This window comes from Melospiza melodia, chromosome 5, assembly GCF_035770615.1.
Source record: "Melospiza melodia melodia isolate bMelMel2 chromosome 5, bMelMel2.pri, whole genome shotgun sequence".
Classification (NCBI taxonomy): Eukaryota; Metazoa; Chordata; class Aves; order Passeriformes; family Passerellidae; genus Melospiza; species Melospiza melodia.
This window is the reverse complement of record NC_086198.1, coordinates 30,857,118-30,871,687: the sequence shown is the minus strand read 5'-3', so window position 1 is coordinate 30,871,687 and position 14,570 is coordinate 30,857,118. Positions and strand designations below refer to the sequence as shown.

At 39.4% G+C, this 14,570-nt stretch overlaps 1 protein-coding gene across 8 annotated transcripts in view; it reads left to right on the top strand.

Moving 5' to 3' along the window:
• The window catches only part of WDFY3 (WD repeat and FYVE domain containing 3), a 152,876-nt gene that overhangs the window by 54,090 nt on the left and 84,216 nt on the right, over positions 1-14,570 (top strand). For all 8 annotated transcript variants that reach the window (XM_063156772.1, XM_063156773.1, XM_063156769.1 and 5 more), the window contains 4 exons: positions 3,376-3,499; positions 11,172-11,281; positions 12,329-12,490; positions 13,568-13,760. In XM_063156772.1, coding sequence (XP_063012842.1) covers positions 3,376-3,499; positions 11,172-11,281; positions 12,329-12,490; positions 13,568-13,760 — 589 coding nt within the window. The remainder of the gene's footprint in view (positions 1-3,375; positions 3,500-11,171; positions 11,282-12,328; positions 12,491-13,567; positions 13,761-14,570) is intronic.

Below are 14,570 nucleotides of genomic sequence, written 5' to 3'. Positions count from 1 at the left end.
GAACAATCCTGCAAGCTTAGTAATGCTGCAGGTCACAGCAAGACAAATTGTGATTGGAATAAAAAATAGTACAAGAAAAAAAATACCATTTTCCAAAGAGTCTTGGAAGAGATTTTCAGTGGCAGATAGGGTGAATCTTGGTTCACTCTAAAATTCTGACACAACTTTTCTCTGAGAAGGGACCTTTTGCTGTCAGGAAACATTAAAACATTATTAGAAGTTCCTTTCTAAAATTTTTCTTGTTTCTCAAACTTAATCCTTAGCTGCTGAAGTTCAAGTGATCAGTTAATAGCTTTGTTCAAATTCAGACACTGAATCCATCCATCAGTTACTTTCCATGGTTATCTTTATTCTGTCGAAGACTTTGCAGTGTGATAGAGTCCTTTTCCTGTTACTGCCTTCAGCAAAGATTATGATTATAAAAGCATTTTCTGTTACAAGATTGGGATGATTATGTTAGGAGGAGAAACTCAAACAAATTGTGAAGCTCAGATCAAAACTTCTGTCATGCCTTTATGTGTAGTCCAGAATGTCTCCTATACCAGAGTGGTGAGCTGTTGGAAGTGGGAGCTGCATGTGTTTGGCTGCAATCTGTGTGTGTGTGCACACAAAATGCAGTAGGGAGTCCTGGGAGAAGCATTATTTTTGCTGACTGCAGAGATCTAGAGTGAAGACGGTAACTCTGCTTCCCAGAGGTATCCAAGTGGCCAGCAGCTGGCAGCCAGTTAAATAACTGGGGTATCCAGGAGCTCTTGAGACTTTCTTGCTTAGCCATCAGGTTGAGTTTTTTCCTTTCATCAGAGGTATCTCAAGTTTTGTGGGAAATGCAGCTTCATTTCCTTTTCACTTTTTTTTATTTTGAGTATTATTAATGAGTAAATTCAGCAGAGCTAAAGCATTCTTAAGTTTGGTTTATAGACAGAACATGTCTCAAATCTGCGTGGATAAAACCATCTTGCTAGTTCTGGTAACAAGTGGGTTTACAGACCACTTCTTTTTCTTCATTGTTCAGGGAGGCTTATGAAATGATGAATCACATCATTTATATAGATCATTATTATAATGAAAAGCTAAATTGGTGCATAATTAAGAAAAGATTGGCCCTGTGGAAGAGTACTCAAAAGGCTCCTTTCAGAGTTCAGTGAGTTTGTGGAAGCACTGCTCTACCAACAATGGTGGTAATGCTTGTGCAGTATGTGAAAAAAGTGGATAGAATGATGAAGAGGCTGGTTTTGAATAAGTGTTTCATTACCTTGAAAGAGCCTTGCTTTTCCATATTAAAAAGATAATTTACTGCTAAAATGTGTAACATCCTGTCTTGGTTTTTACTACCACTTTTAGTCTAAGGGTATATAAATATCCAATGGAGATGCTTATTCTACATAGTGCAAACTTGGTTATGGGGCATCTAATTAAAATCCACTTGACCTCAGTTAGCCTTTTACAGTAACTTTGAGTTCTCTGCATTTCCTGGTAACTACTGACAAATCTGAGCAAGCTCAGGACAGGTAACAGGGTCAATAGTTTTTCCTCTTCACTTGTTCTGGGTGAAAGAGCTTTAAACAATTTGTGACGACAAGATGCTAATGTGCTTTCTGGTCTAGATAATCTTGCTTAAGTTATGTGAGCAGCAAACCTCAAGGCCCTCTTCCCTTCTTACAGCTTTGTGGAAGTTAGGGGCTCTTGGATGAGTTGGGAGCTGATGCAGACAACTGCAAAAGGAGGTCTTGTGAAATATTTAGGGAAACTTGGATTGTCTGTACTAGGCGTGTTGTGTTGTCTGTAATTCAAATGAGGGGTATTTTTCTTGGTGTGCAGAAAACAGTTGTCTGCCTGTAATGTCTGGTCTCCCATTTGCTTGCTTTAATGATAATGGTGGTTGATCTTTCCAGTATGAGAAGTACTTATGCCTTTGGTGAAAATTACTTGTATTTTGAGGAAGCTGAGTGTTCCATTTCAATGTTGTATTTCTGGCTCCATTTCATCATGACTTTGCAGTGCAAGTAGACAGGAGAAATATTTTTGGCTGTTTTGTGATGTGCTGGAGCAGCTGATACTAAGGGAGGTAAGAAGTCAAACTTTGACAAAGGTTATTCTTTCCTTCTGCCTTTTGAGTTATCTTCAGTGACTTGGGGGTTCCAAGGTTAGCTGCACCACAATTACCATGCATTCTTGCTGGCTGTAATAATGGATTTCACTGGATGTCCCTGGACTTGAGAATGACCTCAGCTAAGTATGTCAGCAGTTTAGCTGTAATAGGATAACTGGGTCACCCAGAGTAAGGAGACAGGGGTGAAGCAGCTGTTGAGTCCAAATCAGCTGTACTGTTGTAGAACACATCCTCCTTCTGGGAGGCCAGTGTAACCTGTTGAACTTAGGTTTTGCTAGAAAAATACTCTCATCTTTTATGCTCATCAGGGACACTACTGAAGGTTGCATAAATATCTATAAGGGAAAAAAATTTAAACAAGCAGAGACTGTTCAGGTGTTGAGCAGGCCATTCTGTTTCTTCAGCACTAACACAAGTGATGATACCATAATTGGGATTGCATACTTTGTTTGATAATGAATATCGTGGGTTTATTGTGACCATTTTAGTGCAAGTTATGCGTTGGAAATGTGGATAAAGACTCCATTTTTTGTGCAGTCTTGAATGAAGAGTAAATTACTGCAGCAAGTAGCTAATCCATTTTGAGATTGTTCCACAGCTTAGTGTAATACTACAGAGTTAACACATTTTTCCCTGTTGTATGTGATCTAATACATTATTTAATAACAAAATCAATGCTTAATAATGAAGAATAAGTTACTAGAATTAAGTGACAATTTATTAAAAAAAGCCTGCTGTTTTGTTCAGGGATATCTCAAAAGAGGAGAGTAAGTCAGGATATCAGCAACATGGGTGACTTCCTGGTATTGTCAGTTTATTGATGAAGGACATAACAAGGCAGTTCTAATTCTTAGTCCTTTTAAAAGACTTTACACGTCTCATTATATTTAGTAGATAGTAAAGAAGTAGTAGGCAGTAAAGGAGTTAATCTTAAAAACAGAAGTCCTGTTGGAGAATTTGGTCTGGTACCTGTTCTTTACCTTATTAAGTGCAATCTCAGTCTTTTGGGGATCTGCAGGGTTTTCATCTTGCAAGAAAACTTACAACTCTCTTTTCCCCTCCTTTCATGAGATTTTACCTCCCTGAATGAGGTCTGAATTCCGACCCTGACATATCTTACATGCACTCTGCAAACCAGTGCAGTGATGAATGCTGCAGCATGTAAAGAAAAATTTGTAATCTTCATAGGAATACTTCTTCGCAAAAGAACATTGTAGTGATCCTTGTAAATTGAATTATTTTAATGTATTTTTCTCTTGGTTTAGGTGTTTGGAAATGCTCCTCCAAGTACAATGACAGAGAAATTTTCTGACCTCCTGCAGTTTACTACTCAAGTGTCACGATTGATGGTGACTGAAATTCGACGGAGAGCATCAAATAAGTCAACAGGTATTGCATGGGGCACAAGGGTGGCTTTTTCCGTATCTGTGCATTGTGATTTTCAGATCAGTGAGAACACTAAGAGCTGCCATTCACAGCAAATGTGCAGGCGCAGAAACTGAGTTTTTAGCAATGAAAATGTGTTGTCTTTTGTTCCTTTGTACTGAGGGAGGGAGGAGGAAGAGGTTAGAGGTTTCCTCCCTGGATTACAGAGAAAGCTGAGTTCCACAAAATTTCAACAGATGCGACAGAGAGGTGTGAACTGAGTTGCATGACCTACTAGGAGAAGGAGGCCAAGAACATGCATGTGAACAGCTGCTGTTTCTTGCCTGAGGTGCCTGTTGGTGGTGTGTTTTGTCACTTGGATATGTTAACATTCTAAAACTATGCATCTTAAATTAGCTGCTGGCCAGGAAGCTAATAAGATGTGAAAGTACAGAAAATCCCACATTCAGACCAACAATGCCAGCCCTAGAAAACTGTCAGTGGACTCCTCTGATTGTTAAATGTCAGGGTGAGATTTAGTTCTGTTGACCTCTGAATGTATCAGAACCTGATGTTGTATTGGCAGTTGCATAACTGAGGACAGTGCACCTAGAGGGCAGTTTCATTAGCTTTCCTTTAGTCTTCCTTTTCTGAAGAGGAGTGCTTCCAAGAAGTATCAAGTCTTTGCCTACTAGATAATTTTAAGATCTGTGCTGTGTTCTCAGTTTGGATTTGGTGGCAAATGAGGACTGGAAAAGGCTCTGAAAATTATTGCACAGGAAGTCAGGAGTCACAAACTATGCCAATTACAATATATTTCCATTTTAAGTGGAGTGACTAACAGTGAAGCAGTGAAACATTCCAGATGGCTAAACAGATATCATAGACCAAACCTGTTCTCTATGGATAAACAGGCGCAAAATGTCTTTTCTTTGAGTATTAGGGGGAAATAAGTGTCCAACAGCCGTGCTGGCAGAATGGCGGTGTTTGCTTGACCTTTTTTTCCTGGGAACATCTGTTATGCCTGCTAGTCAGTTGGATTCTGCAGGGAATAACAGTTTTTATGTTATTTCAGCCATATCTCTGCTTATTGCTCCGAGATAATCCAGTTCTTAAAACCTTGCAACTCAGAGTCAGATTTTTGTTGATGGTGGTGGTTTGGGATATTTTTCATGTTTTCCACCCCACTTGGAAACTTGACCACAATGACTAAAAGGACAGTTTGGTGCTCTTCTAAGCTTTAATGTAATGAATACCAATGTTTGTATTAAAACAGAAAGCAGTCATTTTTCCTCTGTTATCAGGATTGCTGTTACTCTGGTCAGTAAACCTTTTTTATACCTCAAGACCCATGGACATGATGGGTCCATGTTGTGCAGTTAGATTGTGACTCTCTCAGTGGGACCAGTGAGTTGCAGTTTTCTCTCCAGAAATAACCAATAACATGCTGTTTAAACTCAGTTTGTAGACTTCTGTGTTAAAATTATTAGAGCTAGATACACACTTCCTGTGATGCTGAGTTAAAAAAAATAGAAATTATTGGCTTTTTAGAATATATGTTTTATGTTAAAGACCTCATACTGTGTCTGTGGATTGTGAAGATTCTTGCGTAATTTTTTTTAGACCTTCCATTCTTTTTGTGTCTCAAACACAAAGATATAACATGCCTTAATAGTTGCTGACAGATAATTATATCTCCTAACATGTTTTTAAAAGTAAAAAAACTTCAGTAGCAACAACATGCAGGAAATGTCTCTGGTAATATACAAGTGCAAACTCCTGATGGTGTGAAGTGCTCCATGTAAGTCAACAAAATAGCTGAGCCTGTGTTAGAGACAAGCTTTCCATACAAGTAAACTTTTGATAGTTAATGGCAGGGAAGAAATTTTGCAAGAACTTGATTTCTATAAATGTGTTGGCAGTATTTTACAGTGGGGAATGTGGTATGGTTAAATCTTGCCTGTCAGTATGTTATGGTTGTTTGGGGTTTTGGGGGATTTTTTGTGGCTTGTTTTTTTGTTTCTTTTGTTGTTTTTTTTTTTTTTTTTCCTTTGCTTATTCTTTTTTTTTCCCCCTACTCCATCTGATAATGGAACACAGGGCAATTATTTTCATCGGGCCTTTGAATATTTATGCTAATAGCTATGTGAGTAATGCTTGCCATGGTGGAGGCATATCTCAGTTATTCTTGGCAGGCTGTAGTAGTTTTCTCAGAATAGTGTTTTGTGATTCTGTAGTAACTGTGCCAGCACCCTGTCTTAAGTGGTCTCTGAACATTGCCATTGAAGCTGTGTGCTCAGCTACATTTCGACTGCTTTATTTCCCTGGTAGGGACAGTAAGAAAAATTAAGCAGTTACATCTGAGCTAAATTATCTTGCAGGTTTCAGTCTTTGCTGTACAATAGGGATGATTTTCTGGTAACAGCAGTAACTGTTTAGGAGGATTAGTGAATAGTTTCCCTTGCCATGGACTGTCTAGTCTGTGTAGAAGATGGTGGAGTCATGGGTGAGATAGCTCTATATACTTGAGATTTTTAGCTGCCACATTTGTCACAAATAAGTCCAATTTTGTGTCTGAATTGATCAAAAAGTTGTGGTAGCACTATGTAAAATATATGTTCAAACATCTATTTCTAATACAGTCTCAGTTCTGAGATTAACTTTTCTTTTGGGAGCAAGTGCATCTGGCTCAGAGCTGAAAACACTTGTGAAAAAAGGGACAGGCACAGCTGAAACTTGGTAGAACCAATGTGACTACTAATGACTACTTTGGCTGGAGAGAAAGCACACTTTCATTTAATGTGTTTTTCTAAAGACATACTCTGGGTGAAGTTGGTGGTTCTGTGATTTTGCAGATATTCCATGTCTTTAAACTAAAGTTGCTAGGGAAGGAATTTGAGAGTATTCTGAGTTGGAAGGGAGCCACAAGGATTGTCGAGTCCAGCTCTTAGGTCAGTGGCCCCTGTGTGAACTGTACCCACAGCCTGTACCCATAACCTGGTGTTACTAACACCAAGCTCTAACCAACACCTCTCTTTCACTCTAAACACTTCTCATACTTCATCAGTTGAGGGTGTACAAACCTGTGATTTGGCGGTTATTGGTTATTATTTGTGGTAGTGATTATTCCATTTTTACTAAAATGGGTTTCTAACTCAGTACTCTCCATTGTCTGCATCTCGAGCACACCAAATGACATCCAATCAGGGCCCATTATTTAATGCATTAGCATTTATCCCAGGAAGATTCAGAATGATTCCCTAAGTGATGGGCAGTCCTGCTACCTGGAAAGCCATGCTGTAGACAGAATATGAATAAGTGGTTACAAGGACAAGTGGAACTGAAGAAGGGTAGAAAACTGAACAGTGAGAAAGCGAAGTGGTACATCACAGGTCTGGAACTTTTTAGCCTCCTTTCAAAGACAGTTTCAAAAGTTTGTTTGGTTTTTTGGTGATGTTATTTGGATAGCTAGTGTACATCACTGCACCTTCTAAGGTCAGTTAAGCTGTGTCACTATTAATTTCAGTCAGTTTTTAATTTCATATTTACAACATTTTTTGTTGGTGTTTGTTACGGTATTTACTATTGCATGCTATATTTATTTTTACTGTACTGCTAGGCTGTTCAGCTAATCCTTCCAACCTCCAGCACTTTCAGTTGTTGTTTATATTGTCTGGCCGTTGAGTGATTTTGTCTTTTTTAAAGGGTTATTTTTAGGGGGTAAGGAGGGGCCAGTTGGTTTGTTTTCAGTTTGAATTTTTTCCCCCCACCCTTCTTTTTAGTTTTTAGGGAGTTTTTTTCTTGGTTTGTTTGGTTTTGGGTTGGGTTTTTTGGAGTTTTTATTTTTTTTAGTTTGTGTTTTTTTGGGGGGGGGGGTTTACCCCCAGTTTTTCTTCTTAATTTCACAGCTTTGCTCAAACTGTTTCACCACTGAAAATCCTTTTAACCTCCTCAGGCATTTTTCTAGCAGATCTGCTGAAAGACTATCATTATCTCATCATCAAACCATTTTGGGAGATCAAGTTGATAAACATTCATCACCATTGCAGAAAACCACATCAGTTGTTGATATTTGGCCTCTGAGAATGCCTACCTTTATTCTTCTTAAAGATTCATTAATCTGCAAACTCTAATGGGTTTTTTGTTTTGGTTTGGTTTTTTTTTGTTTTGTTTTGTTTTTTAGTTAATCTCTGTCACATCAGCAGAACTAATTTTATGTTTATCCTCAATCCACAGAAGTTAGTATAATTTGTTTAAGTGTATCTTGCATTTGGGTGAATTACAGATGATAATTGAAGGGATCTTCTACTAAGGTGCCTTTTAGGCTCCTTAATGAAGTCTGAAGTTTTCCTGATAGGGAGGATCTTTGTCCATAAAAGAAGCGCACTTAGGGGCTGCTTTCAGACTTTTTGGGTATATTAACTTTTCTTCTGCTGAGAAGAGAGTGTTGGAAATCATTTTGCATGCTGGGATTGCACATCTTTTCATTGCATATATATGTTCTTCCTGTTCTGTGGGGGACTTTGCTTTACAAGGAGATTCTGGTTTGTGTTTATTGAAATTGCTCTAGAAGGCAAAGTGTCCTGTCAGCTACTATTCATTAAAAGCCAGTTCTGATCAACAACTCCTATATCTTATTACTTTTGGTCAACTTTCTGTTTGCTTTTGGTGCTTTCTACCACCCCTTATGCAAGGCAAGTGTAGTACAATATAGCGCCTTTCCAAGAGATCCTAGAAAGTGTTCTTTTATCATCTGCATTAGGGAGGCTAAAAGCTGGCACAGTTGGGTTGTTTTATCTTTGGATGAGCAGCCCTCCATTCCTGCATGCTGCAAAGGCATCAGCCACTTCATATCTGCCACGTGTGATGACAGCCCAACTCTGCTCCTGATGATGGAGGGCAGACTTTGTGCCATCACGTTTTTATTTGGGTTGATACTTCTCTCTTACTGTCTAGGCAGTTGGAATTATTTGTATTCTGTAACTTTAGATACCTGGCTCTGTCTGCAGGCATTTCCCAAAAGAAGAAGCAGAGACTTCTAGAAGGCTCTGTTAGAGAAGAGATCCCTGACTTCACCTTTACCACCTCCTGACACACCCATCCATACCTTTGACTGCACCTCCCCTCTCACTCTTGGCAGATGAACAATTTTTTTTCACTAATATTCCCCTCCAGAATAATCTTTACAGAAGTCTGATTATGCTATTATATGCTGTTTATGGTTCTCCATCATCTTAACTAAAAGCTTCTTGTACTAAATTTGCCCTTAGTGCTATTGCTATAGGCAACAGCATTGCTTGCAGTGCTTGTAGTGTGACTTTTGCTACCCATCTGAATGACTGTAAATCCACTGCTTGCTACCTTTTGGTTTTCTGAAGTCCAGGATGCAGTGCACTTCTTACGCATGAAAAAAATTCTGTTGTTTGATTCTACCAAGCCTCTATCCCATATATACTGAATCCATGCTGGAAAATCTGACTCCTGTGTTTTAACCATGTAACCACATAATCATGGTCATACTCACATGTACATGCTTGCACCATTGTCTCAATAGGTATATTTGCATCTTACTTTATAGGTTTTTCTCTTTGCCTTTTTGCTGTTTTTACTAATTAGCATATCCTGCTCCTGAGCTGGCTTTCTTCTGCAGCAGAAGTTGAAGGGCCAGGGACATCTGAGTGGGGCACATACAGGATGTTATATTAAATGATGTCTTGGGCTTTTCAAAAACAGGGGAAAGGTACAAGGAATAAATTAAGACTAGTGCTGATGATAGAAGTTAATCTTAAATGATAGCGCTATCAAATTTGCTCAGAGCAGATGACAAGAGAACGTGTTCCAGCACTTAAAATGCTGTCTGTGTTTTAGGTAGTTCTTAATTAAGAGTGACAGTTTTGAAACTGCTATTTATAGTGTTCAACTGCTATGCCAGGATGCCAGCAGCATGACAACTTTTTCAGAAGCATGCACTTAACCCCTGAGTTTCACTCTCAAAGATGACTGAACCAGCCCTTATTCCATAGGTGGCTTTGGAGACTGTGCCCAAAGGAGGCTGTGCATACCCAGTTTGGTGTGACAGTCTCTTGCAGGCAGAGACTGATTGCCCAGCTCTGTCTGTGGTGGAATAGGGAAGTATTAGGCCTACAAAATCACTCCTTATGCTGTGCTAGTGGGGCACTTGTAGCAGCAGTGCATGCTTTAGACATGCTTGGCTCTCAGAACTGAGAAAAACCAGCTTTTGTCAGGAATTCTGGCATTTTGCCTATGCCTTTAGTGTAGGGAATGCAACTGTGTCATGGCTGTTGTGCTTTCTAAGTTGGCCTGTTCATATACCCAACCATCTGACCAGTGCTTTGCACTGATAGTTTCAGGTCAGCATGCTGGGAAATGCCTACTTGTCCTTGTTTGTGAGAGTTTTATAAATTGCCTTACTTTTCACCTTGGTATCTCAAACTTTATCTCAGTTTCATGGAGGGAAGTGGTAGGGGCCTTTCCTTACTTTAGCATCAGAATTGGAAAACCAGCAGTTTGTACAAAAGTTTGTTATGGGAAAAAATTCTGCCAGACAAAAACATGAGAGAGGAGCCATTGAACAAATGAATCAAATCTGCACAGCTTACAGTGTGATGCTTCAGAAAGTGATCTTCTCACTGTAATTGATACTACAAGTTTAATAAGTACTTGGCCATATGAAATGTGCTGCCTTTCAAATAAACTTCCCAGGTATGTGCTGGGAAATCTTAACAGCAGATGAAGCAACCAAGCCAATATTAAAATAGGATTTTTCTTCAGTTGCAGATTTATTCCTCCATTAGTAATTCCTTTGTAATTTCTTTTTTATGTGATATTATTCACCTTCCTTTTCTGCCCTAGTTGACACTAAAAGCACAGGAGATGATTTATACACAGTTATTAATGAAAAATGTTTTTAGATGTCTCTTAAAGGTAATGGGCAGGCATCACAACTGGCATTTTAGGCTTCTTACATAAGTGTGTATTCATGCAGCAGTTGATATAGGGTTGCATTTTCTCTTGATTTATTTATTGAGGCTGATAACTTGTTTACTAGTTTGGGTATTTGTCTTTGACTCTGACTGATATGGAATAGCATCCAGAAGTGGTTCTCAATCATAAGAATTATCTGTAAGCTGTTACTCTCTTCATTTTCAAAAATGTGGGATGGGGATGTGGTAATTGCTGATCATACTCTTAATGTTACTTTTTTTCCTGTTTTTTTAGTTCCTTTTGTCTTTCAGCACTTCTCCTTCCCTAAAATCCCCATTATCCATACTGTTGTTACAGTGCATCTTTTTTTCCAGAAATTTCAGCTATTTCCACAGAGGCCACTAATTGTTGGTGACTTCATGTCTTTGGAAAAAATATATTGTATATTGATAAAGCAAAACTACTCAAAGAGATGTTGCTGCAGGTTGCTCAAATCTGTCTGCTGGTCAAAGGATGATGCATGACCAAAGAATGTACTTTTTGCAGCCTTGCCAGTGGCAAAGCCAAATGTATGTGCAAGATTGGAATGTGTGTCTGGAAGGCATAGGCCTAAGCCTAGTCCTTTTTTTTTAAGTAGTGCTGTAAAGGTGAATTTATTCTCAGTGCTTGGGGCTGCTGACAGGATGTGTTCCCTTCTGCAGAATAGCAGACTGAATTCTTACTGCTTTTTTTCTTTTTACTGCCCCTACAGAGGCTGCAAGTCGTGCCATAGTCCAGTTTCTGGAGGTCAATCAAAGTGAAGAAGCAAGTAGAGGTTGGATGCTGCTCACCACAATCAATTTACTAGCTTCATCAGGACAGGTTAGTCTGAAACAGCAAAGTTAAAGATAAATTATGGAGTGGAAGAGACAAAAGCAATAATAAAATGAACTGCATGAACACTCACCAAAAGATGTAACTATATTCTGCTTTTCTGTATTAAGATCCTCTTTCTCTTGTATTGCCACAGGACTTATGCTTTAGCTCCTTGTGGTTTCAGTTGCCTGAAAAAAAGAGTAGTTTTGGGACTTGAATTTATAATGCTCTTTTGAATAATGCATGCAACTTTTATTGCTGCCCAAAGACTTCTCTTGCATACTGCTGCTTAGTGTCCCCTGAGATGCATGGCACATAGAGCACCTATATAGTTCAGACCTTGAACTTTGCACACCTCACTGGAGGAGGGCCACAGCAGTTGCAAAAAGCAAGGCCAGCAGCAGTGATGAATGGGGGTGGTAGTGAATCATTCCTGCCTCTGCTTCTGGTGCTGTGCTCCACCACAGATCTTTCTCTGGCAGGATACTGGGCAGCTCTGTGGTTTGTTATTTCTGCTCTAATCTGCCTTTGTAATTCAGCACATCATCTTATCTCTGTTTTAGTATGTCACCAGCCTCCACACCAATTTGTCTTTTCTTCCTACTGATGCTTTCATATTTTCTACTAACTTGCTTCTTACAGCGCCTTACACCTTCTTGCCAAGTGAGAGCATAAATTGAAATGTCCTCCTCTCACTCCCATTTCTCCTATTACAAAGACTTGATAGCTGATGAGGGCTTGGCTGAAGGTCTTGTAATTAACTTGTTAACTTCTGTTGGCAGAGGCTGACAGGTTTTGTTTCTGTCCTGTGCATTGATTGCTCTGAACTGTGGTTGTGAGGTGCTGTTGTCATGTAAATAAATCATCCTGTTTTAAAAATTACTGTTTGGATAGGCACTCAAGAATAGATAGTGAATCTTTACTGCTGTGTCAACACTTCGCCAAAGGTGTGAGAAAGAAAAAACAGCATTTCAATCAACTGCATTATTATTGATGTTTGGAATATACAATATGCTGAACTGGTGTTTTTTGCTGTGTTTTCTTCTTCCTCAGAAAACTGTGGACTGCATGACTACAATGTCAGTGCCTTCCACACTTGTTAAATGTCTGTATCTGTTTTTTGACCTTCCACACGTGCCTGAGGTAGTTGGAGGAGCACAGAATGAGCTACCTCTCGCAGAGCGCCGAGCGCTACTACAGAAAGTCTTTGTACAGGTAAGAAAGGTAAAATAGGGAATTTGCAGGAGGAATGTAATTACTCCATATGAGCAAAGTCTAGGAACTTTTCACTTGAGCCAGGTTTTACTCTTCCTTGATTCTTAAAAAACTGATAGCTAAGACAGAGGTGGATTTTCCTGCAAGCACAGTTGAGGTTAAATTCCCACTCCTCTAGTTTTTGTCATTGACAAATACCTCCTGCACAGAAATCTCTGCAGCTTTTCTGCACAGATACTTAAAAGGAGCAATGTGTGAATTACTATTCTGTTTTCATTCATTGGTCCTAGTACTTGTTATCTTTGGCTGTTACTGATTGAAATAGATATAGTAAAAAAGTATTGATAATAAAGTGGTGCTCTCAAATGAACTGACTGGAATTAGTGAGGTTTCAGACGTCTCCCATCCAGTTGCAGACAGCCTCTCTCCAGTTTTCCGAGAGGGAGCCTGAGTTTTTCCTGCATGAGATGCAAAAAATCAGACATTTCAAAACATGCAGAAAAGGGAGTGTGATGTAGTAGCTTCACCTACACAGCTGCATTTTTTTCTTGGTTTTGGTAGTTAGGAAATTCAGACCAGGTGTCAGTTATTCAGGTATGTTTGCAGTTTTGCTGTAGCCTTTCCTGACAAACTTAATTTGACCAAGATGTTATGGTTGCTGCTCTGCCAACAACCCATCAATAGCCTTCTTCCTGCATTAGGAAGGAATACAGCAGTTTGCCTCACGAGGCTTCTCCCTCAGTGCAGAATTTAAACCTGCAAGTTAGGCAACTGGCAGATTCTCCAAGAATGGAATATTCTGGTATCCATGCAAATATGCTGTGTCAGCCTAAGAGATTTAAATTCTGCTTGCAGTCTTCTGGTAAGCATTTTAAATTGAACTGGAACTTGAAATAACCATGTGTCAAATAACCTTGTCTTGTGTTCAAAGTATAGAAACACACAAAGAGAAAACAGCAAATTACCTTTTTTAATGTGTTTCCTCAGTGGAAGAATGTTTCACCTTTTACTAAGTCTAGGCAAAATTTTCAGTGATAAAGGTATTAATGCTAGTTGTTTAATGACTTCCCATTTCAGATCCTAGTAAAGTTGTGCAGTTTTGTGTCCCCGGCGGAAGAGCTGGCTCAGAAGGATGATCTCCAGCTTCTGTTCAGTGCAATAACCTCATGGTGCCCTCCCTATAACCTGCCTTGGAGGAAGAGTGCAGGAGAAGTACTAATGACCATATCTCGTCATGGCCTTAGTGTCAATGTAGTGAAGTACATCCATGGTGTGTGTCTTTCTTTAGTATTTTTTATTGGGATGTTTTCCTGCTCTTCTTTCAGAGTTTTCTTATTTGGGAAATAGGTATGAAAATAATAGGGCTTCTAGGCTTTTAGTTTGGGCATGTGCTTATTTACATACAGATAGCATTTCTAAGCTGTTGTGTAGTGAGAGAGTTGAGTCTCTCATTCACATTTCAGTTTAATCTGGAAGGATCATTTCCTCTCATGTTTTTCTGTAGTGTTCATGATAACCAAAAGGAAAGGCTTTCAGTAACTTCACTAACTGCCTGTGTTGAGAAATATTTGCTGTGAAGATGCATTCATTCTTAGCAGGCAGCTGTCTTCCCCCTCTGTGGTCCAGCCCAGCTTTCCCAACCCAAGGATGTTGTTTCTAGGGCCTGGCCCATGGAGGCTCTTTGCTTGGCTGAGAACCATACCTGTGCTGGTTGGGTTTGGAGCCCTTATGTTTTCCCTGGTCTGTCACTGACTGGATTGCTGACACTTCAATCAGCATGCATTTCTTCTGCCAGACCCTCTTCTTCCCCACCTTGCTTTTGATTGAAGATTTTGTGCATGCTGAAGGCCAAGTTAAGTTATCTCATGGGCTTAATCCAGCCTGTAAGTCACTAAATGAGTGAAGCATCCAGAATCATTCCAGTTTGTCTCCTTGTCCATTTTTAAGACAAGTAGATCCTGGCTGTTGCTGGCATGGAAACTGTACAGGGACATTTGTGTAGCTGGTTACAGATTTTGGTAGCTAATGAAAGTAGTACTTTAGTCATCATCTGTCTTTGCAAGGAGCTGGTAAAGAGGGA